The sequence below is a fragment of the Callospermophilus lateralis genome, chromosome X (assembly GCF_048772815.1).
Source record: "Callospermophilus lateralis isolate mCalLat2 chromosome X, mCalLat2.hap1, whole genome shotgun sequence".
NCBI classification, from domain to species: Eukaryota; Metazoa; Chordata; class Mammalia; order Rodentia; family Sciuridae; genus Callospermophilus; species Callospermophilus lateralis.
Window position 1 is genome coordinate 31,211,841 of NC_135325.1, and position 27,138 is coordinate 31,238,978.

The 27,138-nt window shown below is 40.9% G+C and overlaps 1 protein-coding gene across 1 annotated transcript in view; it reads right to left on the reverse strand.

The window, feature by feature from the left end:
* Positions 1–27,138, reverse strand: part of Dipk2b (divergent protein kinase domain 2B) — a 43,356-nt gene that overhangs the window by 7,635 nt on the left and 8,583 nt on the right. The window contains exons 2-4 of the mRNA XM_077107685.1: positions 26,847–27,111; positions 3,901–4,074; positions 926–1,214 (exon numbers count right to left, since the gene is read on the reverse strand). Coding sequence (XP_076963800.1) covers positions 926–1,214; positions 3,901–4,074; positions 26,847–27,111 — 728 coding nt within the window. The remainder of the gene's footprint in view (positions 1–925; positions 1,215–3,900; positions 4,075–26,846; positions 27,112–27,138) is intronic.

Sequence of the window (27,138 nt, forward strand, 5' to 3'; positions counted from 1 at the left end):
CATATTGTTATTTTTCCATTACTACTGAACTAGGGAACTCAAGAAATTATTAGGACTGCTTTCACTTGCCTTTTTAAGATACAAAGTTAGGATAAAAAACAGGTAATCCAAAATATGAATTCAACAGGTTGTAATGGGGTGGATACCAGTCCAGTGATTTATGTATCTTGAATATTCTAGAATCAGCCTTGTTTCGATTTTTACCAATAAAGGCACATCAGAAAATGAGTAAGTCTGTTTAAATTTTTCTATCTTTGTAGACTTCCTCATATAAACAAAATCAGAAGTTGGAAAAGAAAATTTTTGTTCTATTATTGGATTCAAAAAATGTGGTCACCATGGGAAATTGGGATGTTTAAAGGGCTCTAGACTGCTGGATGAGCCTTTGCACATAGTGAAGAACATGAGTCACTCATACACCTCATTCAGTTCCATGCTTTTTAATTTGAAAACTTTATAAAAAGCAGATGTGCCAATATGGATTGCCAAATGCGCCAGTGAACCAGCCAGATATTTAAGTTTTAGATAAAGGCTAAAAGCATCTGCTAAAAAGGGCTCTGAGAGGAAGATGAGCCCTGGAAGTCTATGTGTGAGGAGGGCAGGGCAGGTTGCTGGGCTTCATAAACCCAATTGGACGATAGCACTGCCCTGGAAGGGTGCAGTTGGGGCTGAGCTACTGTGGACAATGCCCCTTGTGGACAAGGTCAAATTCATTTCCGCTTTGGAGCTGGAGCTAGAGGCAAAATCTGAACGGGGTTAAGGGACATTTTACACAACATCTAATATGCCCCAAACTTGGCTTGCTCTCACTGTGACACATGGACACTGGAAAGGCCCAATTGTGTGACCCCAGGTCACCCCTCCTTAGCTTCTGTCACCCTGACATCCCCCTTGACAGCTGCTCAGCCAGGCCCATGCTGGGTACCTTCCTGCTTGTCGATGACGCCCAGTGCTCTGGCATCCCGGATGAACAGATGCCCGTTGTTAAAGATGCCAAACATGCCTGCATCAACATGGGTGAAGTAGAAGAAATAGTTCAAATCATTGCTTCTCAGGGACTCCAGGACACCAAGGAGCTGGTAGGCGAGGTCAGCTGCCTGGTCTGGGGGTGCACCATAGAATTCCTGCAGTGGCCTGGTGCTGGTGCTGACAAGGAATCTGCCACAGGAGCCCAGGTACTTGGGCAGCGGCCATCCCTCCGCCCCAGGGAAGATCTGCCAAGCCGGAAGGAACAGGCATTAGAGAATGAGAGAAAAATCTCATGGAGACAGCTCTCTACCTCTCACTGAGAGAACACAGAAAAATCAGCCTCACACAGGCATCCCTGGTCTCAAAATACACCAGCAAAGGGTTTCTTCATCATTTTTATATTTCTTGGAACATGGCAATACCCCTACACTCCCCGCTCCAACTGGCCACCCCTTTTATATTCTGTCATTGAAGGGAAGACTTTAGAAGGAGGGTCTTCTCATTTCTGTGCAGTGGATTGTATTTTAACTGTGTCTTCCGAGCAGGGTATGAGAATGCTAATGGACCTGCAAAATTTTTTGATGGTATCCAGGATTCAGAGAAATATGTCTAACAGTTGTATTGTTGGAAAAATATGGGTAGGACTTGAGATTTCACAAGGACTTGAGATATCACTACTTACGAAGAGACTGTGGGAAAACAATGAAGGGTGAACTTAAAGCTGATTCAAAGAAAAATATTTTTTAAAATATCAGTGCAAGCTGGGTTTGACAACAGTTTAGAACCTGTCATCCCAGCTACTTGGGAGGCTGAGGCAGGAGGATCACGTGAGCTTAAGAGTTTGAGGTCAGCCTGGCAAGAGTGAGATATCTAAAAAATAAATAAAAATAACAGTGCAGGACAAAAATCATGATTGTAGCCCTTGGGAAATTCAGATTTGGGGAACCCTTGCACTGACCTTAACTTTCTTTCCAGACAGCCCTGGGTGAATCTGCCTAGCTGAGGTAACTACATACTCACAGATGCTTCTCAACTAACTGGACCCTTATAGATATCCTAACACTGGCCTAAGGAAGCATAGCACAGCCTGACTCCTGTTAAGAACTCCCAACTTGCACATTTGTGAGGTGAAAAAGAGGGGAGGGAGTCCTAGCTTGTTTTTTTCTTGACAGTTTATTAAAGCAGCTATATTTAGAAGGGTGTTTCTTTAAACTATGGAATAAATAACAAAAAAACCACCTTTTCCTTCTTTAAAAAAAAAAAAAAGTTGGGCTGGGGGTGCAGCTCAGTTGGTAGAGTGCTTGCCTAGCATGCACAAGGCCCTGGGTTTGATCCCCAGCTCTAAACAAAACAAAACAAAAAAACTCAAACAAACAACAATCATCCTCAGTGTCATAATTTTCTGTCCCTTTTGCTCATTTTATTTCATGTTATGAAAATCCCATGCCCATTTACTCTTTGAGTTTCACCTGACTGGAGGGGACCTTTCTCACTATGTGCTTTTTTTTAAAGAATTTTTTTTAGTGGTGCTGAGAATCAAACCCAGTGCCTCACACATGCCAGGCAAGTGCTCTACTGCTGAGCCACAATCCCAGCCTTCACTATGTGCTTTTGTAGGAGGTCCTGGGCCTACTGTCATTGTTTAATGTGCAGCCACAAACGCATTATTAGTTCCATGCTCTGCTCTTTCTTGGAGGAGCTCAGGGTTGAGTAGAAAGTCCTAGTCCCCATGGTCTTAGCCAGGCCTCTCAGAAGCCAAGCCCAGGTATAGACAGGGTCTGCTGCTGTCACCAACCAAGATTAGAACAATGGGATAAAAGAGCGCAGGACAGCCAGCAATTCCTTCTCTGCCCCTAATATTTTTAAATGCCAATGTTACCAGGCAGGTTTTAGCAGAAAAGGCATGGCCTCTGACATCAGAGAGTTCTGGGTTTGGATTCCATTGATGACACTGTCTAAGTGACTTTGCCAAATCACTTCATATCTCTGGGACTCACTTAACCTCATCTAGAAAAGGAGACAATAAAGAAATTCTTGGAAGGTTGTTGTGAGCATCAACTGACTTAATTATATCAAACATTCAACACGATGCCTGGCAAAGTTGGGCTGGGGGTGCAGCTCAGTGATAGAGTAGTGATCAGTAAAGCAGGTACTCAATAAAGGAGAGTCATTATTAGGTATTCAGATATCCATCATTCCTTTGGCCAATATTTATGAACTGTCTTTGCTGTAGTGCCTTTCTCCTCTACCTGTATTTTCTCCCCCTCCTCTTCCTTCATGTCTTCTCTCTCTTTCTTTTCTCTTTCTCTGTCTTTTATTCTTCTTCCTCCTTTTCCTCCTCTTCCTCCTTCCTAGTTTCCTCTCTGTTCATTATGCAACTTCTATATCCTGACTTTTGGGGTCAGGGAGATTGGGCTCCACATGTTCTGTGGGTGTTTGTTTACAGTTAAGTGTTTGTCTTTGCCATTAGATTAGAAGTTCCCAAAGGCAAGAGCCACCATACCTGTCTCTTTAACCAGTGTATCCCCAGGCCCTAATGCATCCTTATTTATTTGAGTATCCTCCTAATTGATGGAAGTTAGTTTACTTTCATTTATTTCTCCTTTCTAAGCTTAGCTGCAGGGGTAAGCCACACTTTGACTATTTCCCAACCCTCTGTGTTTGCTCAAATTTTACTGATATTTGCAGCACAGGTCAAAGTTTCTCTCTTTCACAAAACCCTTCATGGCTGCCTCAAGCAGCAAAGATGCCTACAATCACCTCCTCCTCACAATGCCAGCCTTGCACTCCCACACCTCTTTCCTCTACAGCAGCTGCAGCACTTTTACACTCAGAAGCCAAACAGTAATTACCAAATGTCACAAAAGGACTAACATGGGCTGGTGGCCCCAAAGCAGGCTATAAAGGGGGTTGAACATCAACCTAGCATACCTGTAGGAGGATGGGGTGAGCGTTGACAGAGAGTGTGTAGAGCAGACGCAGCTTGTCACGGTCGGTAAAGTGGTCCATGAAGATGCTGCCAGCATCAGCTACCTCAGCATAGCGCCGGACCACACGGTCTAGGAGTCTCTGTGAAGGGCATCGCAGGAAGGGGCTGGGTAGTCCCTGCAGGTATGTGGGAGAGAGAAGTAAAAGGATTCTGAATGCTTCTAGGGCACAGGCAGGTTCTGCTGGTCCAGGAGACCTTGGGGTTGATTGGCTGGGCTGATGGTGGGGTAGAGATCCCCAGGACATAGGAGAGGGTGCTGAGCAGAAGGAGGACAGGGTGACCTCTGGGATGGGGGTTAAGGTACAGGGGAAAGAGTACTCCTGGGGGAGCTGGTGGGAGAGGGATGAGCAGGCTACACAGGATTGTGGAGGCTTGGAGGTCAGGAGTAAAAGATGGCATATATAGAGGCCAGAATGTGACAGAAAGAGTCCAGACTTTGGAGTTGACCACTTGTTGTTGCAGCATATTGTACAAAGGTATCTCACTGCCAGTAGTCCTGTATGTTGGTGAGTCTGTAGAGTAGCATTGGAACTGTGTGTAGAGGGCTGGTGCAAAAGCTTCTTATTATGGTTTGGATCTGAAAATGCCCTCCAAAGAGATCAATACAGGAAAGTTCAGAATGTTCAGATTAGATTATGAGAAACTGTAACCTCATCAGTGGCTTAATTCATTTGATGGATTAATAATTTGAATTGACTATTGGGTGGTAACTGTAGGCATGTGGGGTGGGGCATGGCTAGAGGAAGAAGATCACTGGGCGTGTGGCAAAGTGACCTGGACTATATCTGTCCATGACCCCTTTCTCTCTCTCTCTCTCTCTCTCTCTCCCTCCCTCCCTCCCTCCCTCCCTCCTGGATGCTACAAGCTGAGCAGTGTTCCTCTGCCATGATGTTCTGCCTCATCTTGGCCTCACAGCAATGGATCTGGCCTTCTATGGACTGAACCTCCAAAACTGTGAACTCAAGTAAATTTTTTCTTCTCTAAGTTGTCCTTGTCAGGTATTTTGGTCACAGGGATGCATAGAAGAATAGCACAACTCTGTAGGGATTGCCATTTGAAAACATGGTTGGCATGACACAGTTGGGAGAAGAATGCTAATACCTTCTGGAAGTTCTCATTATTAGGCCCTGTGCTAGGCCTCTTCACAGGTGTTATCTCAGTAAACACAAGAACTCAAGAGCCTTTTGTGCTCTCTTGCCCTGGTGACTCTCCTGGAAGTTTACAGTGGTTGATTGGAAAAAGGCTTCAAAAAATGTGTTGAAAACATTGTGACATTAATTTTCATAGTTCATACTGACAAATGCAAATGGTAGACTGCATTATCAAATGATCTAGTAGAACACTCCCATTTTCCAGATGAGAATAAAGACCAGGAAAGGGACGTGGCTTAGTAAAGATTATGCTGCTTATTGGTGCCCAGGCTTCCTTTCATACCCAAACCCTGGTAGGCAGAGAGAGGGGAAAAAATCAGTGATTTTGGAATGGGCAGTATGTCCCAAAGCTAACCGATGGTTGAAGCCTTCAGAGTATATAAAAACAAAGATTGTGGGGCTGGGGAAGTGGCTCAGTGGTAGAGCATTTGTCTAGCACATTCGAGGCCCTGGGTTCAATCTGCAGCATCATATAAAACAATAAATAAATAAAATAAAGGTAAAAATACAGATCACTAGGCCCTTGTGTAAAAATTTTGGATAAATAGGTCTGGCAGGGGTGTAGGACTCTATATTTTGACAGGTGTCCTGGGTTTTGCTATTAGGCACATCTGAGGAACACAAACAGGGAGCATAGAGATAAAGAATTAAATGTGATTCAGCCTGCCTGTATTAGGAACCTTGGAAGAAGTCTCTGGACAGACCTCTCCCATTACCTTGGATGCAAATACAAATGGTTGTGCAATCTTGATAGTAGAGTAAGGATACTTGGTGATAGCTTCCTCATCATTCCTCAAACAGCTGTCATCTTTCCCTGGAAGGGTTTGGCTAACAAAACTCAATGAGTTATCTTTTAAAAGGGGATATGCACACTATAATAATGTTGATCTAGAAACCTAGGTAACCTTCAAAATCTAGGAACAGCTGGCATGGTAGGGCACACATGTAGTCCCAGCTACTTGGGAGGCTGTGGCAGGAAGATCACTTGAGGCCAGGAGTTCCAAGGACAGCCTGGGAAACACAGTGAGATACCATTTAAAATAATAAAATAAAATAAAATCTCAGGGCAGGGAGGGGACATGGGGGTAGGAAAGATGGTGGAATGAGATGGACATCGTTACCCTAAGTACATGTATGAAGACACAAATGCGGTGACTCTACTTTGTGTACAACCAGGGATATGAAAAATTGTGCTCTATGTGTGTAATATGAATTATAATGCATCCTTCTGTAATACATAACAAATTAGAATAATAAATTAAAAAATTTTAAAAAATAAGATAAAATCTCTCAGGAGGGAATCATAGATGCTTAGAGGAGAGATGGAATTACTGACACTCAAATCACACCAAGGAGCCAGCTCTGCCTTCTCAGAGGTTTGAAGCTCTATTCCAGACAGCAATGATGCCTTCAAGAAGAATCAGTGCCAGGTTGCCTCTGGACAGGCATTGACCACCCAAGGCTTATCTATATATTGAATCCATTTAACCATTATCCCAATACTGCATCTCAGGGTGACAAGAACAAAAGAGAGCTGGAATCCTATATGACTCCCTTTAGGACTTCATATGTTGGGAAGGGATGGGGAAAGATATTAGGATTATCCTTTTGGTGATTTTGACTAGGAAAAGATGTGAGAAGTTACACTAATGAATAGTTCACTTTAAAATGTGGAAGGACAGAAGTTGTTAGAATTCTCTACTACTGCCTATCTTGCTATCTCTTTGAGACTTGAACACAGACTCAGTTTTTAAGCCTTATGTGTACAGAAAGCTTGGCATGGTGAGAGTCATGTGCTCTGCACTCAATATATGGCACATATCATTGTCACCATCATGGTCATCAGCATGAGCACCATCACTGCCATGTTATAGATGAATCATCCATAACCAGCTATGCCACTCTCCATGCCCTTCTAGCTGAAGCTCCCCTCCCATAACCACCTGCTTGGGTGAGGTCATTTTTGATGAATAGGAAGTACCTGATATGAAAGACTCTAACTAATGGTCTATTGGTAAAGAGTTAAGTCAATTATTTTGACTCCTTTTTGGAATTTAGATTTGAGATCCATCTGGGAAAAGATAGAGATATGGAAAGAAGTAGAGATGCCATGAGCCAAGTGACTGTGGTCCATGAAAGAGGGGCTGAAGCAACAGATACTTGGTTGCTAATGCCAAAGCTCAGGAAGCTGGCATGCCTGGAAGCTTCTGTGCCAGATTTTGGGCTAGGGATGGTGCTAGGGTTTGGATATATCCCTCAAAAGTTTGTAGTTAAAAACTTAACCCTCAAATTCATTTGGAGGTGGGCCTTTGGAAGGGATTAGGATTTGATAATGTCATGAGATTGGGACCCTATGATGGCATTATTCTTATAAAGAGGAAGAGAGACCTGATCTATCTATCACACTTGCTCTGTCTCACCACGTGATATCTCCCACCATGTCATGTTGAGGCATGGAGGCCCTCACCAGATGCTAGTACCATGCTCTTGGATTTCCCAACTTCCATAACTGTGAACTAAATAAATCTCCATTCTTTTTAAATTGGTCTATGATATTTAGATATAACAACAGAAAACAGGCCAGGATAGATGGTATTATCACAGATTCCTTTTCCAGATAGTAGGCTCTCTTGTTTTTCAAGAAGCCACCAGCCCAGAGAAATGTGATTTTATCAAGTCATGGAGAAGGGCAGTGGGTTAGGATTACAAGTCCTGAACCAACTGAAATTCAACTTCTGTCTCTGTAAAAGGGGAATGATGGTGCTTCCCCCGCCCCCCACTTCACAGGAATAGTAGGGAAGATAATGTGTATGAACCTTCTTTTAAAGCATTCAATATTCTGGGCCTCTGTATAGTCACATTATGCTCAAGCTCATTTCCCAAATTAATCATTTGAACTTGGTTGTTTTCAAAAGCAGATATTCAAAAAAGAGAGATTCATCACCATTGAACATATTTGAATATTTGCTCCTTTGGAAATAAATGTGTGGAAGGAAAGAATAAAACTGCTATTAAGAAATCAAAAATTAGAAGGATGGTTTTGCCCTCTAAGACAGGAAGTCAGCTCTTCTCCGTAGGAAGATCATCTTCACTGACTAGATTTGGAAAGCCAAGGGAAATCTCAAACAAAGTTTTACTTTGAGTGAGCTGAACTGTTCTCAAGCTCTCCTAGTAACCAGGGAGAAGAAGAGAAAGTTCTAGTGCTAATAAAACTACTTTCCGATTACAAGCCTGAACACTTTTTTGCATGATTTAGTTGTTAAATATGCTGTGAGACAGAGCTGAGGTTAATCATGTATCATAATTAATCATCATGCCGTAATTAAAACAATGACAGTTCAATAACTGTCTCAGTTGTTATGGATAATTAAACCAAAAGTTACTGAACATTTCTACAAGCTGTGTTGTATTCAAAATTTCAAAAACTCCCATTTTGTGTGATATTAAGGGGAAGATCTTATAGTTCTTTTTCCTATTCCAATAGAAGATATTTTCCTTTTATGAAAGTACTTTTTGATTATTTTTTCCTCTGAAACTCAGACACAACGTGAGGTGTTTTGGTGTGTTAAATTCCATTCTACAAGTGTCTGCCCACCACAGTGATTATTTTGGAGAAACCACGTGGATGATTTAGATAGTTTAGACATCCAAAAATGTCTTTGCAACTCTCAGTCATGTTATTTTGCAAGCAGAGCTCACTTATTAAGCCCACTGTTTCAGGTACTCAAGGAGGGAGGGGAAGCTGTAAAGTAGACAGTTCCTAAATCATTTCAATTTTGCATGGAAGTCTTTAAGATCTGGCAAGTTTATGATAGGTCCCCGCCAAGGAAGTTTTTCAGTGCTACCATTTACCTGGGTTGATCAATTTGAGTTCCCTGATACTCAAGTATTCAGTCAACAATGGAAAGTCAAGTGCAAAGAAAGAGTAGAAGCAGAGAGAGAGAGGGGGAATGAGCCAGGAGTGAATGTAGAATTTGGAATTTGCCTCAGATCATGTCAGAGTGCATAGCATACTCAGGAGTGTTGAATAGATGTCAAAACCACTTAAAATTAAAAACTAAACATCTCTTGTGGGGTGAGAGATATGGAAAGTTTCCCTTGCACTGGAAGTTCCATTTCTCACAGAGTTCATTTCTGTGTATGAAAGATTCTCTAACTTTGGGTGACATCCTTTCTATTTGTATAGATTCTGGGTGCTCTGCCAAGGTTCTGGGTGAGCCCTGATGGAATGGTCTCTCAGGAACAGAGGTGTTGAGAGAAGTTTTTTTTTGTAATAGCTGGGGAGGGTTCCCAGGAGAGGAATAATGAAGAGCCACCCTGAATGTGTGGAGTTCCATATGTGGCCTTATCCATTCTCCTGCGTCTATGAGTACCTTCTGGCACAGCTCTGTGTTTTACTTCTCCAAGAGGATTGCCTGCTTCCCTTCATTCTGCCTTGTATTGTGTTGGCCTGGATGGGTGGATAGCCCTCACCCCTGATTTCAAAGGCAAAACATTGGTTTTCACACCAGCTTCAGGAGGCAGTATGATGAAGTAGTTACAAGCACATCCTTTACCAATCAAGCTGCCTGGGTTCAAATCCTATCCCTGTCACTTGACAACTGAATGTCTGGGGGTAAGTTTAATTTTTCTGTGCCTCAGTTTCCTTATGTGCATTTGAAGGATAATAATTAAGGGGACCCTATGGCTCATCTTCTGAACCAGAATATTTTTGAAAGGGAAACAGGTGATTTTTAAAAAAAACATTTATTTTTTAGTTGTAGTTGGACACAATACCTTTATTCTGTTTATTTATTTTTATGTGGTGCTGAGGATCAAACCCAGGGCCTCGCACATGCTAGGCAAGTGCTCTACTGCTGAGCCACAACCCCAGCCCCTGAAACAGGTGATTTTTAATAATTAAATCAGCACAGCAGGCCTAGGGCCCACGTTAGGCAAACCTGAACAGATTGTCACCTTAATAATTGTGATCCTTACTCATGAGAGTGTTGAGAGGGTCAAATGTGTGAAGAGATGACTTTTGACACAATGATAATAAAACAATAGCTAATATTACTGCATGCTTGCTCTGGGCATGGTGCTCTGTGCCTGGTGTATGTTGCCATGTTAATTTTCACTTTCATGGGGGGAGGCACTGTGACAGCCCACAGTGAGGATTCTGATTGCCAAGGAGTTGAGGAACACATTCAGGGTTATTTATATAGTGGTGGAGCCAGCACTCAAACTCAGGCCCTACTACCTCCTTACCTTGAACATGCAACATCCTTATTGGGCTTTCTCTCTCCAATACTGACAGGTAGTCCATGCCTCAAGTGCAGGAATTGGATCCTATGGACCTTACTCTTATATCTCCAGGAAACCTGAGCAGTGTCTGGATTATGGCAGATGCCATATCTCTTGGATGAGTCCTCCTCAATCTGTTTTCTCCATCAGCCTGTGTGGGTGTGGCCCTGCCCTACTTTTGCCACCAAACCTCCCTGATCCCTCTCTGGATCTTTGTCTGTCCACTTTTAAGCCCATATGTAGAAAGGTCCACTCTCCTCAAGTCACTTTTTTTTTTTTTTAAGAAATACAAATTCTCAGACCCTGTCCCAAACCTATTGAATGAGATCTTCTGGGGCTGGGGTCCAGTGATGTGTGGGTTAAGAATCTCCCCAGGGGATTCTGATACATGCTCAAGCTTGAGAACCACTGTTTTATAGAATGAAGTTTGGACCCCCATCCCCAGCCCCAGTCCTGCCATTGCAACTTTTACCCAGTGTTCTCTGACGCTATAATGAATGGTCATGACATTCACTACTTCCCACAATCATACCATGTTCTCACTTCCACATCTTTGCCCTGCCTATGGAAATCTGCGATTGACACTTTCCCAATCCTATCCTCTTCAGGGTCAGGCCGCACCTCCTCCAAGCAGCTTTCCTGGCCCTCCCATTTCTTATTTTCTTCCCTTTCCTACAATCTGTGATATACAGGCCTCATGCTCTATGCACATCAGATCTGTCCTTAGCTGTTCAGTGCCTTGTGGACAGGAACTTTGAGTAATTACATTTTAACCTTCACAGCAATTAGTAGGTAGTGGCATCTAAGAGGTCTCTAAGAATCAAACTGTTAAACACAGATTGATTGATATGTTGCAGCATTCTTAATTGGGGTGTCTGTCCCAACCCCCAATTCCTGAGAAGCTGAGTAAGGGAGCTGCTGTTTGGTCCAGGAACCTGTAACTTCAGGTAATGTTGGAATAGCAAGGAGCATGACTAACAGAGAGATCCAGTCTTCCCAGAGGTAATGGAGCAGACTTCCAGATAGGAGTAGAGCTGGGAAGCAATGTGGCTCTGGAGTTGGAGGTGGACTGATGAGGTGCCTTGCAATTTCCTACTCCCCAGGAGTCCTGGATGAATGTACTTCCAGCACAATAACCCCCCTTTTTTACTTTAATTGATCTGAGGAGGTTTCTGATCCTTGTAACTACTGAGTCTTAATTATTAGAAAGTGGTTGCTTTGGAGACATGTCTTGCCATGGTTAAGTAGGGGGCCCCTCAGTGTTATACATGGCGTCTGTGTAGCAGTATCTCTGGTCAGGGTTATTTTCCCTTGTTTTCCTGTACCCGTGCTTGCCAAACCTTTGACATCCAGAGGCTCACATGGTAGTGATCATGGCCACCTCTTCCATGGAAGTGGTAGTTGTCTTTCCCCTCCTATTGGAGGCTCTATCTTTCCTCCCACCTCCAACTTTAATCTCTGTCTTCTCCCATTCCTGGGCCCCTGGGGTTTTGCCACTGAAGCATTTGTGGGATGCTCAAAGATTTTCACCCTGGTAGATGAAATAATCATTGTGGCAGGCAATTCAGCTGACAGTTGGGGTAGGCAGGGCAGTTGATGCAGAGTAAAACAAATTATTTCATGGCCTGTCATTTTGATTCAGGTATGCTAAAGCTGGTCATAATTCTCCAATGGGCTAGTTCTTTCTATGGGCTGCTGGTTTTCCCTTTTGTTTTTCTAATCAAAAGCTAAGAAGCCAAGTGCTTCTGACAACATATTTGTGCATCCAAGCTTGCAAAACCATCCATAGGAGCTCAGCGACTTCTGCTGTGCAAAGGTCCTGGAGTCCAGGAGGCTCAGAGAGAATTTTGATTGCCAGGAAAACCCTCCTGCTGGCCTGGGAGAGAAGCTTCTAGGCTTCTTCATTCCCCTGACTCTTTTGTTGAGGTAGCACCGCCTGTATTAGTCAGATTTCAATCAGAGAAGTAGAATCACCAGATCTTTTTTTTGTGTGTGTGGTGCTGGAGGTGGAATCCAGGGCCTCGCTTATGCTAAGCACATACTCTACCACTGAACTACACCTCCAGCCCCCAACATCATCATCATTATAATTATCATCATTATTTTTCAGTGCTGGGGATTAAACCTAGGTTTTCACACATGCTAAGCATATGTTCTACCACTGAGTTACACCCCCAGCCCAGGATATTTAAAAATTTTGTACAGGGTTTTGACTTTATGCCAGCCTTGGGAACTAGTTAAGCAGTCTCTATAAGGCTGCTCTCCTCCTGATGCTGGAGGCTTGAAGTTCACAGGGCAGACAGCAGGAAAAGGAATGTGGAAAAAATGTAGGGGAAGATCAAGGACAAGATTGAACCCATAAACACAAGCCAGAGTGTATAAGAACTGACGGAAACCCATGTCAGTTCTTATTGCTCCTGACCTTGATGGTGCAGTATCCTGCTGAACATGGGCTTCTCCAGTATGGAGCTAACCCTGGCCTAGGAGTCAAAAAAGTTGGAGGAGCCAGGTGTGTGGGAATTATCAAAGGACCCATTGTTCCATTTCTGCCCTCCCCAATTCCCAACAGAATCTCTCTGTGGCCCACCCAGACAGAAAGCACAGAAGAGAATTTGGGGAAATGAAGTTCAACCTGACCATGCCTTTGGCTTTCTTTACATCTTTCATTTCTTTTCTTTGACCTGACTGAGATATCTCACTGGGGTAAAACCTCTCTGAGAGTATATTTGGGGCATGGAATTTCACTGTCTTGAGACAAGCTTGGACCAAAGAATAGACTTGGGTAGGTGGCTTCTGTGTTAGAATCATAGGTGCAGAGATCTTTAGCAGGGAGATAGTGTAGATGAAACTCAGAGAGGAGCCAGTAATGCATTCTCTGGATACCTGGTGGGCTAACTTTCTCTTCCTTTATCTCTCCTCCTCCCTTTCTTCTTTCTGTGCTGGGAATTGAACCCAGGACTTTGTGCACACTCTGTGGGCATTCTACCACTGAGCTACATCCCCAGCCCCTGTAACTTCTTTCTATTTGCCACTCCAACATTTGTTCTGCCCTGCTTCACTTCGTTTATTTCCCTGAACCCTGGGTGGCTATCTACCAGGTCCTTTCTGTGGTGACAATAAGGGTCAACAGAGACAGAAAAGCAGGCAATTTCTTGGGTGGGAGAAAGTAGCACCAGAGGCACTGGAGAGAGAGAGAGAGAGAGAGAGAGAGAGAGAGAGAGAGAGAGAGAGAGAGGTCACAAAGCCCTGAATGGCATAAGCTGGATTTTTTCCCTGAGGAAGAAATGCTAGCAGTTCGAATTCAGGTCTGCCATTCGGCTCAATAGCCCTTTTGGACGTCTTTGCAGGGAAAACCAAAAAGAATTTGAGAACTCTTTCCCCAACCCAAATATACTTCTGCAAATGTGAACCTGAGCTGGGAAACTTGTAGAAGCTCCCCCTGAAGTTGTTGCAAGTCATTTATTCAACAAAAGTTAGTCAAAATTTATATCAAGTGTCTTATATAAAGTTAAGGTCACAAAGATAAATAAGAGAGGGGCCCTAATTCCAAGGAAATGGCCCTCTTGTGAGCCAGAGTGACATAATATATGTCACCACATAGTATTTACACAGAACCTACACACTTTCTCTTTTAAATTTTAATAATCTCTAGATGATGTATAATACCTAATTAAATATAATTGCTACTTGCATGGTTGTTATGCTATATTGCTCAGGCAATAATGACAAGAAAAGATACTGTTTTAGGGGAGGGTAGCAGGTGGCCAAGTAGAGGACGTGTTTGATAAAGGAAAGGTGAGAGGCAAGGAGACAGGTCACAAGGCTCTTTGAAGTAGGCTAATAATGGTGGCTTTCTACCTTGCAATGAATGAGACAATACCAAGGATGCTGTGTAGGAGGAGTGTTTGGTTAGGAGAATTCCTCATGTACAGTCAGGAGGTGCAATCAGAGGAAAATAGGTCTGTAATGGGGACTGAGAGGAGATATATATATATATATAATATATATACCTGAGAAGAACTTCGTTATGGTTTGGATGTGAGGTGTCCCCCAAAAGCTCACATGTGAGATAATGCAAGAAGGTTTGGAGGAGAAATGATTGGGTTATAGCCTTAACCCAATCAGTGAAATAATCCCTGATGGGATTAACTGAGTTGTAGCTGGGGGCAGGTGGGGTGTGACTGGAGAAAGTGGCTCATTGGGGGGCGTGGCTATAGGGTAATATATTTTGTATCTGAAGAGTGGAGTCTCTCTCTGCTTTCTAATCATCATGTGAGCTGCTTCCTTCTGCCACATTCTTCCACCATAATGTCCAGCCTCACCTTGAGCCCTGAGGAATGAAGCCTGCTGTCAATGGATTGAGACCTGTGAAACTGTGAGCCCCCAAATAAATTTTTCCTCCTCTATAATTGTTCTGTTTTGGTCTTTTAGTCACAGCAGCAAAATAGCTAACTAAAACAAACTTATATCCAGAAGATGAGTATAACTTGTACAAATCAATAATATAGAAGGCAACCCAATAAAAAATGGACAAAAGAAAGCCAGCACTTTACCAAAGATGAGATAAAAGAAACTAATATACATGAAAAGGAACCTGTAACAAAGATTTCAGAAAAATGAGAATGAGACTACACAAGATACTGCTAAACACCCACCAAAATAACAAAATTTATAACTAACAATGGTAATTGTTGAAGAAGATAGGAAACAACAGAATTTTCTCTTTCATTGCATATAGGAGAAAATTAGTACAAAAACTTTAAAAAACTGTTTGGTAGTAATTACTAAATCTGTCAATTTGTATATGCTATGACCCAGAATTTCCACTTCTGTGAGCTTATGTTCAACAATAGACATATACAATAATGTTGGTAGTAATTTAAATTCATAATAATTCAAACTAAATGCAATCTAAATATACAAAAACAATAGGGTACATAAATTATGGTATCATCATATACTAGAATATTATATTGTGATGAAAAAGAAAACAAACTACAGATTTATGCAGCAGCAAGGATAGATAGCATGACTTGTTGATAATATGGTATGATTCCACTTAAATGAAATTCAAAACTAGGTAAAACTAATCCATGGTGATTTATTCTAGAATAATTGTTACCATCAGGAGGGTATAGGGTGACTTACTGCTTTGGTTGGCCTTGGACTGAGAGGTTTCCTTGGATGGGATTTTCAGTGATAAAATCAGGATATTCCCAATTAAACTGGGATGGTTGTTCCCCTAGGAGGGGGATGAACCCCCTTTTTAGGAAGGGACATAAAAAAAACCTTCTGAAGAGCCAGAATCTTGCTATAGGTGGTATCCAGTATCTTGCTATAGGTGGTGACTATAAATGAACACATATGTGAAATTTTTATCTGCCTATACACTTAAGATTTATGTATATAATTTATAATTTTATAAATCCTTAAAAATAGCTATATTTCACAAAGCAGAGATCACAAAGAAAGCAGACTTGTTGAATAGGGTCATGGGGAGAACTTTGATGGGTAACAAAGTAAAGGCCCAATTTTCATTTCTAATATTTGCTTGTGGTCTTTGTCAGGTGTTGGAGTTTGATCTGAAAAGAGTGAGGCAAAATGTGGCAAACAGGAATGGAAAGCAAGATAGAAAAAGGAAGACGTTATTGTTCTGAGTTCTTCAGCCTGAAGGATTCACAGAGACCTTGCAAACAATGTTGGTGAATCACAGGCAGTGAATGCAGAGGACAGAAAAGACATGAAAGTCCATTTCAGATATTTGAAAGGGGCAAGGGGGCAGATTTGACAAATTGGTGATTCGTGGGATCATAACAAATAGTCTGAAACAGGTTATTAGCAGAATGATTTGTAAGCCTCTAGAAGGAGGAAGCGATGATCCTACGGAGCCACTGAGGATTCTTTTAATCAAGTCATCCCACACTAACCGCATTTTTCTTTGACCTGGTAATTTGATTTTTAAATCAGAGAAATGAAATAGACTGAGAATACATGAACTTCAGAGAGGCATTCAACAGTGATTCTCATAATAACACTGTAAAGGAGACTAGGGAAGCAAGACTTTGGTTGCTAGGAAATTAAAGTATTTAAAAATTGATGAACTGAGTTTGCTTAACAATTAATGTATTACCGAGGCTTTTTCTTTGGTCCTATTCATATATATATATTATATATATATAATATATATTATATATATTTTTTAATTTTAATTTTTATTTATTTATTTTTCTTGTACCAGGGATTGAACTCAGGGGCACTCGACCACTGAGCCACATCCCCAGCCCTATGTTTTATTTTATTTAGAGACAGGGTTTCACTGAGTTGCTTAGCACCTGCTTTTGCTGTGTCTAGCTTTGAACTTGCAATCCTCCTGCCTCAGCCTCTTGAGCTGCTGGGATTACAGTACAGGCATCTGCCACTGTGCCTGGCTCCATTGAATATTTTTATTAACAACAAAGGGCAGAGATTAAATTTGTGTTCATTGAAACTGAAGATGATTCATACTTGGGGTTATAGAGGCTATGAAAAGTATCAGCACAGCATTAAGCTAACAGGCTGGAGTAAGATTTAATCTAAGGCCATATTTTTTTCCATTTTTATTTTTTTAATTTGTTTTAATTAGTTACACATGACAGTACAATGACCTTGACATATCATACATTTGAATCAGATGGGATATAATATCTCATTTTTCTGAGTATTTAATGGGATAAATAAAATATTCTGTTTTTATAAACTAAAATCTAGCCACATATAGGGTTTTAATTGACATAGTGTTTAATATGCTTAAATATGAAGGGAATGACCATATGGGAAAGAAAATTGGGGATGTTTAGACTGAGGAAGACAGGATTTAGGAGGCAAAGGTATGAGAGGCAGAAATGTCATGTGTAATCTGTACAACTTCAAGGGGTAAAAGTAATTTAAAGGAATGAAAGTTACAAGAAGGCAGATTTGAAGCCAGATGTGATGGTTCACACCAATAATCCCAACTACTCTGGAGGCTGAGTCAGGAGGATTGTGAGTTTGAGAACTGACTGGGCAGCAAAGAGTCCACTTCTAAATAAATAAACAAACAAACAAGCAAGCAAACAAATAACTAAATAAAAATAAATAGATAAAAATAAAAAAAAGACAGATTTGAGATGAATTTTCTAAAGAGCTCATCTGTCCAAAGAAGGCAAAAGCTCTTTCTGAAGGTAGTGAGTTTCTGGTCACTCTATGGTCATATATTATTTATTTTATACAAAGGATGCGAATATTTTGAAAGTTTGAGCTGGCAAGATTTCAAGTTATTTCAGAAATCTATGAAGTATATGGTTCAGTGAGTAGAGATTTATTTTTAAGTGTTTTATTGCTGCATTATAGTTATACATTATAGTGGGGTAGAAATCTATTTTTATCTTTAACAAATTGGTATATTGCTCTATATTCTGCTCTCATATATAAAGCAGGAATAAATATTCTTATTAATCCACATAAAAGGTTTACAAATCATGCTTTCCATAGAACTCTTGATAATCCTTAGAGAGAAGAGCCAACACAATTGGAAAAATTATGACTGCTTTAAGTGGCCCTGAGTAGGACCAAATTAACATAAATTTTTATATTTTTTTATTATTTCTCCACATTAATGACCAATCTTGTATTGACAGCTGCCTAACAAAATACTAGATTGATTTCTAATTTCCTCTAAGCAATGTTTTGGCAAAGGCTAAATCATAGATTTGGGGAATATAGAGTTTTCTTCATTTTGATTTTCTTGATATTATTACAACTTATTTGCTCTATGATTCAAAAGATAATCTTTTAAAATTCCTGATTTAGTAAGTTTTTTCTTTGTCTTTTTGTTATTGATAATATCTAATGTTATTGCCTTTTGATTACAGACTGTTCTTTACAGTTTATACTTTAAAAAACTATTGAGTGGTTTTGTGGTCTAATATTTTTGGAACTTAACATTTTCTCATTAATTCTTCCAAGTGAATTTTTTTATAGATACATTTTATATAATTATATAGTTTAATTTATGCTTACTTCATCTTATGTGGACATACATAGAGGCATAGCCAATTTCAGAGGTCTCTGAACCAAATTCCATTTACAGCAAAAGTATTTGTTTTTTAGAGACTAGTAGTCCTCCTTTATCTGCAAAAGGTACATTCCAAGATGTTCCTTGGATGCCTAAAACCATAGATAGTACCAAATTCTATATATTTTTTTCTTTTCTTTTATCTTTTAGTACTGAGGATTGAACTCAGGAGTATTCTACCTCTGAGCTACACCCTGGTCTATTTTTTTTGGGGGGGGGATGTACCAGAGATTGAACTCAGGGGCACTCTTCCAATAGGCCACATCCCAGCCCTATTTTGTATTTTTATTTAGAGACAGGATCTCACTTAGTTGCTTAGTGCCTCGCAAAGTTGCTGTGGTTGGCTTTGAACTCATGATCTTCCTGCCTCGGCTTCCAGAGCTGCTGGGATTACAGGTGTGTACCACCATGCCCGGCCCCCCAGTCCTTTTAAAACAAATTTTATATTGAAACAGGGTCTCCCTAAGTTGATGAGTCTGGCCTTTAACTTGGGATCCTCCTACTGCAGCCTTCTGAGTTATTATGATTACAGGCATGTGCCACTGTGCCCAGCTTTATGTTTTTTTCCTTATACATATACAACTATGATAAATTTTAATTTATAAATTAGGCATAATAAAAGATTAATAGAATAAGTAACAATAAATACAACAATTATTACAATGTAGTATAATAAAAGTTATTTAAAACTTATGAATTGCTTATTTCTGGAATTTTCCATTTAGTATGTTTAGATTATGGTTGACTGTGGGTAACTGAAACTGAAACTGTGGTAAGTGAAACTGCAAATAAAGGGAGACTGCTATCCATCGGAACAGGAATAGTTAGATATCAAAGGAAAAATTTCATAGTGAGTTTTTAAAAAGAGGCCTGGTTCACTAAGTTCAGGGAAAGCTGAGAGTCTAAAGATGAAACCTGCCTTGAATGGTCTGTCTTGATGATTGTTCAGGCTTCACTTATGTTTTTGCCAGGGGACTGCTTTTACTCTGCATTTAAGCATCATCTGGAAGGGGCCCCCTGGCGACCTGTCTCATGTCGACATTTCCCCTATTATTCTCTTGTCTTGTTTTTTTTTTTTTTTTTCTTTCTCTACTTTTTTTTTTGTGTGTCAAGACGGGGGAAGCTTTTCACTGTCTCCTTTTTTTTCATGAGATCCATCAAGAATAATTTAGAAGTTTTTTTAGTGGACAGACTGGGTGATCTATTAGTCCTTTTTCTGTGAGTCTATGACAATGGAGGCCTGGGAATGAATATGTTAAGTTCCAAATAACCCCTTTGCCACAAATGAGAGGTGATAAGTCTCAATGGTTTTAACCCTAAACAAATTCCATTCAAAATCTTAATTGTTTCAACTCTCAGCAATTCCACTATTGGAGGGAGTAAGTTGGCAGTGGGGATACTTGCAACCATCCCATAATAGCTCTCCAAGTCTATCTCAAAACTTCTATGGGCAACAAACACAGCACAGTGACTGTGTTACAAGAGTTACTGGGAGTGAGGTCTCATGATTTCATAGTCACCATGTACCTCTGATGGGGCTCCAATCCTGAAGGCCATTCACTAGATGATGTGCTGGGAATATTGCCCCACGTGCTCCTGGGGATGCACTTTTGATCTCCTAGATTTCCTTTGCCCCAATAGGCATTTCATCTTCGATTCAACATTAGATGGGTGTGAAAATGATACAGCCACCAGTGACTTTTTTTTCTTTGTCAGCATCGTTACAGTCATGCTGTTGTTTTAAAAAAACAAATGCAATATTTCTGAAGGGTCCTGACTTGGTAGCCTGAGAGAAATTAAAATATTTATAGTATGAAAAGTAGCTGTGAATCCAATATAAAATTTTCATCTTCATTAAAACACTTTATCATAACCTGTTTTGTGCCAGAATGAGTCTAGTATGGTGTTATCTTCAGAGTGCAAAGACCTTGTCTTGTCACCCTTATGCCTTTCTAGTGCCTAGTATAGGTTCTGTAAATGCCCCTGAAGTGTTTTTGAGTTAAATTTAAGCAAAAATTAATTTCCTTTGTTTTGTAATTACATATAAGCCTATATTTTGATTGAATTACTAAAGTGCATTTTAGTTAATTTGTTTATTTCCCCGATTCTATTTAAAGAAATAATGGAGACATAGGAAATAAAATTGCCAACGGTCCTTGTTTAAACAAAGCTGTTGAACGCTCTACACTGCCATCTAGTGGTAGGAAAGGCTCCGGCGCCTTGAAGTCCATTCCCGCAGGAGGGAGTAACAGGGTCTGTGTTTAGCACAAGGTCAAAAGCGGATCAGATCGTACTGGAGGGGATGGAAGGCGGGCATGATGGAGGATGTGTGTTTTCCCCTCATTAGCCACGGACTGCCTAGGGTGGTTACCCCTTTGCGATTGGCATAATAGCAGAGGAAGCCTTCTTTGTGGTTTTGCAAACAAGCACATCATGAAAATCTCTTGAGTGGTTTTCTTGACTGTGGTTCTATTTGTGAACTAGTAATTTAGGCTGTGGGATATTCCCATCCGAACAATGCAGCTTTTAGAGGAGAAAAGTCCTGGTTTTATTAGCATAAGTGCTGCCCACATACGGACACATACCCTGCATTATTTCATCTCCTTCTTGATTCTTGGTCCTGCTGTCCTTGTCAGTCCCTGATGTAGCTTACCCCGTCTGCAGCTCAAGACAAAGTGCTCTTAAGACAAAGTTGCATTTGGAACCGCAGGAGGGGAGACCCAGACTCCCCGACTCAGCTGCTCATGAAGACTACTGGGCTTTTTTTTTTTTTAAATCCTAGTTGACTTTATTCATAACTGGACTGATAGTCAGAGTTCCAAGGCCCCTGAATCAGTCAGATGCTTCCTCCCTCTGATTTATTTTCATTTCTTTGATTTTTTTTCTCTTCTTATCTCTGCCTTGTCAGTACTCTGAGAAAAGCTGGTTAGTTTCCTCCTCACAACAAGACACACACGCACACACACGCAGATACACACAATTGATGGCTTTGGCCTAGATCCCTGTTGGAAAGTGACTCTTGAGGAAATCATAGAAAACCCACTTAAGTCAAGTGCCAACAGAATCCCAGGGGTTGTCCCGACTGGTTGGCTGAGCTGGCATTGGGCCATTTGGTGTAAGTTGAAGGGTGAGGCACATCTCCCTACCATCTATCCTATAATGGTTAGTGCCTGAAACTCCCATATAAGTATAAAATACTTATACTCCAATATAAGTATAAAATGATCATGACTTCTATAACTTCCTAACTAGGAGTTAGGACTCATGTCTGATGGATTATCAGAAAAGTAAGGTAGAGCTGTTCAGACAAATCTGGGATGAATGGTTATTCAGAGATTTCTTTATATTCTAGCTGAGATAAAAAACAGAGGCTGCTTACTTGGAATACCACAGAGAAGAATTCTGAGGCCACATTTGGGCTTAGTAGGGGCTCAGTATCTGCAGGGACTTGAATCCAGGATGCTCTATGAATACCAAAATCCACAGGCTCTCAAATTCTTCATCAAAATGATGTAGTGTTTGCATAGAACCTATAGGTTCATCCACCTGTATACTTTAAATCATTTCTAGATATATATAAGTATATGATAATGCAAATGATATGCAAATAGTTGTACTATATTGTTTAAGGAATAATGATAATGAAAATATGTGTTTAGAACAGACATAATATTTTTCGGAATATTTTTGTTCTGTGGTTGGTTGAATTTGCATGTATGGAGCTCAGGGATATAGAGAGTCAACAGTATTAGGAAGATTTGAAATAGTCGTGGATGGACTGGTAGAAATACTGCAATATTGGCTCTCAAATGGAGAGAAATGCTATCAGCTGTTAACATCTTGACATTGATTGAATTATTTGGTTAGCTGCCTTCACATGGCTCTAAGAGAATATAGTCACAGGATAGGCTAGTATGTTAAATGATGTTTTTTTTCCTTTGCTGTTGAGCTAAAATTGACATAAAATTCATCAATTTAACCATTTTAAAATGTACAATTCGGTGGCTTTCAGTACATTCACAAGTTTGTGCAACTGTCACTACTGTATCCCAGAGCTTTTTAATCACCCTCTAAAGAATCCCTGTATCCATTAAACAGTCACTCTCAATTCTCTCCTCCTTTCAGGTACCAGTGATCACTAATCTGACTTTTTTTTTATCACTATGGATTTACCTGTTCTGGACATTTCGTAGAAATGGAATTGTGTGTGGCCTTTTGTACCTGGATCATTTTACTGAGCATGTTTTCAAGGTTCACTATGTTGCAGTATGTGTCAGTACCCCTTTCCTTTTAATGGTGGGATAATATTCCATTGTATTGATAAAACATTTCATTTATCTATTCATCATTTGATGGACATTTGGATTGTTCCCACTTTTGGGTTATTATGGATAATGTTATTATGAGTATTCAGTTATGAGTTTATGTTTGATCACTTTCTTTCAATTCTCTTGGGTAGATAGATGAAATTCCCCGCCAACACACCTTTGGTGAAGACAGATCTATTCAAAACAGTCTAATGGGCAAATTTTGCTAAGAAGAAAAAAGCAAGAGTTTGGGTGTTGCCTGGATAAGAACTGGGAGTAGAAAAGACTGTGACAGAGCACTCTGGGAAGGCTGTGGAATCCTAAGGGTAAAAAGTCTGGGGGAAAAGAAAGGCAGGAGAAGGAAAAGATGGTGCCACAAAAAAAAAAAAAAAAAAAAAGAAAAGAAAAGAAAAAAAAACAGATGGGGAGGGCTGTGGCTGTGACTCAGTGGCAGAGTGCTTGCCTGGCACGTGTGAGGCATTAGGTTTGATCCTCAGTAACACACACACACACACACACACACACACACGCAAATAAAATAACGTCATGCTATCCATCTACCACTACAAAAAAAAAAAATTTTTAAAGACATGTTTAAAAAAAAAACAGATGGGAAGGATCTTGAACTTGTTGGATAGATGAAGAAAGGAGTTTTTCAGAACTTATAAAATGGCTGCTGATTTTTCTGTTTTTAATAAGGAAGGGGGAAATCTGATGGAGATAAAAAGATGCCTTAGAGGAGGGCCAAAGTAAAGTAAAAATTGTTTTATAGTTTAGATTGTCTTAACAGGGTGTTGTAAATGGATGATTTTGGGGCAGAAAGAAGGAAAACTTAAGATGGCAAAATAGGTAGAGCAAATTTTAATTAAAGAAAGGGGCTCACTTATTATAAGAATGCTGATGTGCATTTTTATAGTGATGGACTTTTTCTAAGGCATTATATTCATTAGGATGAATGAATGAGGCAGAGGAGGTACCATTTGTTGCCATTTGAGGAACAAAAAAAAATCCAAGTGTCTAGCACAGCATCTGGTGATGGTAGGAATTCAGTCAGTATTTGTAAAATAAATGAAACAGAGTCATAGCAAGTCAAAGACTGTCAGAGCTGCCAGAGGCTTTGAGACCATCCACAAGTCTTCCTCCCTTATCATTTTTTTCAGAGTAGGAATGTTAGAACAGAATGAGAAGGTCCTGGGCTTAAATCCAAGGTCGTGTGGTCAGTGAATGAAGAACCCAAGTCAGTAGTCTTATTCCCTCCCTCCATAACATCAACTACATTGTTTTGTGATGATTTGCACTCTTGTCTGTTTCTGCCACTGAGCCATAAGCTCCTGGAGATAGAGTTTGTGTCTGATTCATCTTAGATTCCCCAGAATATAGCACAGTTGTTGAAACTTGTTGAATGGATGAACAGGAACCCGAAGCTCTCTGTTCTTTCATGTCTCTGCTCCTTCTCAATTCTGCTACAGGTTTTAGTGGCAGATGCAGGACCCAACTATAGGGTTCCCTCTTCCTTTCTTTGCTATGTTGTCCAGGTCATCTTGGGGAATTGTGCTCTTCAGTGTGGGACTTGGTAATATGGAGGAAGAAGAAGTGATGGGATTTTTAAGAGGTTTTGAAATAATTCCTTATCTACCTGTTTTGACCTTCCTGGGGACTTGTATTTGCTCCTAAGCCCATATTAGTTACGGTGTCTCTGATTGGTATTAATTGTGGCCAGCCTGTGAATGGCATAGGTTGGGTACCCAGGCCAGTCCATGGGGCCTGTCTGCAGGGCAGAAAGAGAGGCATGGAGGGATTATGTCTAGATTATTGATCATGTTATAGGCTTTGGTATCTGACCTCTGTCCTTTGATTCTGCTTCATATTAAGTAGCCCCCATGAGGTTCTTCTACCTGAATTTCCAGTTCTTGCCTCCTATACCAACTCTATGCTGAATCCTATCACCATCCCCTTGGACTGAGGACAGCTTGACATCCTTTGGTTTGTTCTCTCCCACCCCAGTGCCAGTAAATTCATACAGTGCAGACTGCAAAAGGACCCCATTGGAAAGCTCAGTTTTATTTGTGTCAAATGATGGCCCTAATACCAGCAACCTGACTCCTCCTTATTTCAAAACAGTTTCCACAAATATTAGGGTTCTCCAGAGAAACAGAACCAATGGTGTGTGTGTGTGTGTGTGTGTGTGTGTGTGTGTGTGTGTGTGTATGAAAGTGGCTCACATGATTATAGACACTGAAAAGTCCCAAGAGGTAAAGTTAACAAGCTAAGGACCCAAGAGAGCAGGTGGTGTAGTTTCAGTTCAAAGGCTACCAGGCTTGAGGCCCAGGAAGAGCCTATGTTTTAGTTCAAATCTGCAGACAGGAGAAAAACAATGTCCCTGTTTAAATGCAGTCAGTTAGGCAGTAGGGAGTCCCACTTATTTGGGAGAGGGCCAGCCATTTTGTTCTATCTGGCTTTAGAAGAGGCCCACTCATGTTAGGGAGGACAACCTGCAGCCTGTTTTATCTAGTCTGCTGATTCCAATGCAGATCCCATCCCAAAACACCTTCACAGAAATGCTCAGAACACTGTTTGACTGAATATCTGGGTATCCCATACCCTAATCAAGTTAACACATAATATTAACCATTATGCCACAAAACTTAAGAGCAAAGCCAGGTGCTTTTATTACATGGATGAAATATCCAGAAGCCAGTGAATATTCTTTGCTCCTTGTCCTTCATCTTGAAGAAGGCAAAGAAGGATCTGTTAGTTCTCAGAATTCACCCAGGCAGTCTTAGGTGTCCATGTAAAAAACTTAGTGGCCCAGGGAGAGTGGGAAGCATTCTTAGCATCGCCATGAGAAGGTCAGTTCAAGTCCTCTAGCCTTGTGACCCATTTTAAATCCTCCAGCCTTGTGATGGCAGGGAGGTTGGAGTGAGCCTCTTCTTTCCATCTTTGATGGAGGTAAGCCACTTCTCAATCCTTGGAGGTGGCATCTTCTGCCCAAAGGGGACTCAGCTTGCTGTGTGTGAAGGTCCATGGGTATGTCAGTTTGAACAAAGAAGGTTGATACTTAAGGTGATAGTGCGGGAAGGAACCAATATAGGACATGATGGCACCAGCTACATGTTGAAGTTCGCAGGGCAGCATACTTGTGGGGAGCTCTCAGAGGGGAAAAGGGTGTTGCATTATCAGAATTTGCTCCTGTGATGATAGAGATTTGCGTCTTCTTTACAAGAAGAAATACAAGAGGAGGTTGGTTTTCAAAATGCACTCTCTGATTGTGAAAGAGGATACATGCAAGAGCTTCTACAGGTGAATGCTCACCTAGCCTGGGGGATGCTGGAGGCTCTCAGAGGATAGTTGCAGGTGAGTTAAACCCTGCTGGAGGGGGAGAGTTGGTGCTATAGTTTGGATCTGGAATGTCCCAAAGGCTTATGTGTTTAATATTTGATCCCTAGCTGATAGTGTTATTGGAGGTGGACCTTAGGTAGAAAAGGTGGGTGATTTGGCGTGTGCTCTGGAAGGGAATGTCTTGTCCCTGTCCCATCCTTTTACCTCTCTCTTTTTCTCTCTCTCCCTCCTGCCTTCCTAGCCACCATGAGGTGAGCCCATCTGCTCTGTCACATGCTCCTCACCATGACATTTTGCCTCACCCTGGACCCATAGTGATGGGGCAAGTAACTATGGACTGAAACCTCTGAAATTATGAACCCAAATAAATCTTTCATTATTTAAGCTGTTTTTCTCACGGTGATGGAAAGCTGATAAGAGTCATCCTGTCAGATGTTTAGATCAGAGGTGGCAGCTAGGAACTGTTTCTCAAATAATCACTGAAGGCCATTTCAGAGAGAATGGTGCATGACAATGGGATAAGAGACTTACAAGTAAATCATGTTTTGTATCTGTCTTGTCACAAGCCAGGAACAAGGTTTTGTTGTACTTTACAAAGATCACAACTTTTCCTTTTTTTTTTTTTTCAGGCTGAGATGTGTGAGATGGGAATGGATCTCGCTTTTTCTCTGCCTCAGTTTCCCCAACCCCATCCTGCCCATGGTCTACACACTCACCTGCACCAAGTCTGGTGTGAGGCGCTTGGCTTGCAGCCATTTCTGGAATCTCCCTGTTTTCCGCAAGACACGCTCAATGCTGCAGGTCTTTGGAGCTGATGCTGACACACAGATTCTCCTGTCTGAGATCTCATTTTGGTATTTGCTGGCCAGCCTCAAGATCTCCACAGGGCGCCAGGTTTTGGAATCATCTGAGTAATTTGCAGAGTAAGAAGGCAAGTCACCAGGAGGCAGTCCAAGGTGGGAAGCCCACGTGTTGTCAAACCTGTCAGAAGAATAGTCTTTTTAGGAT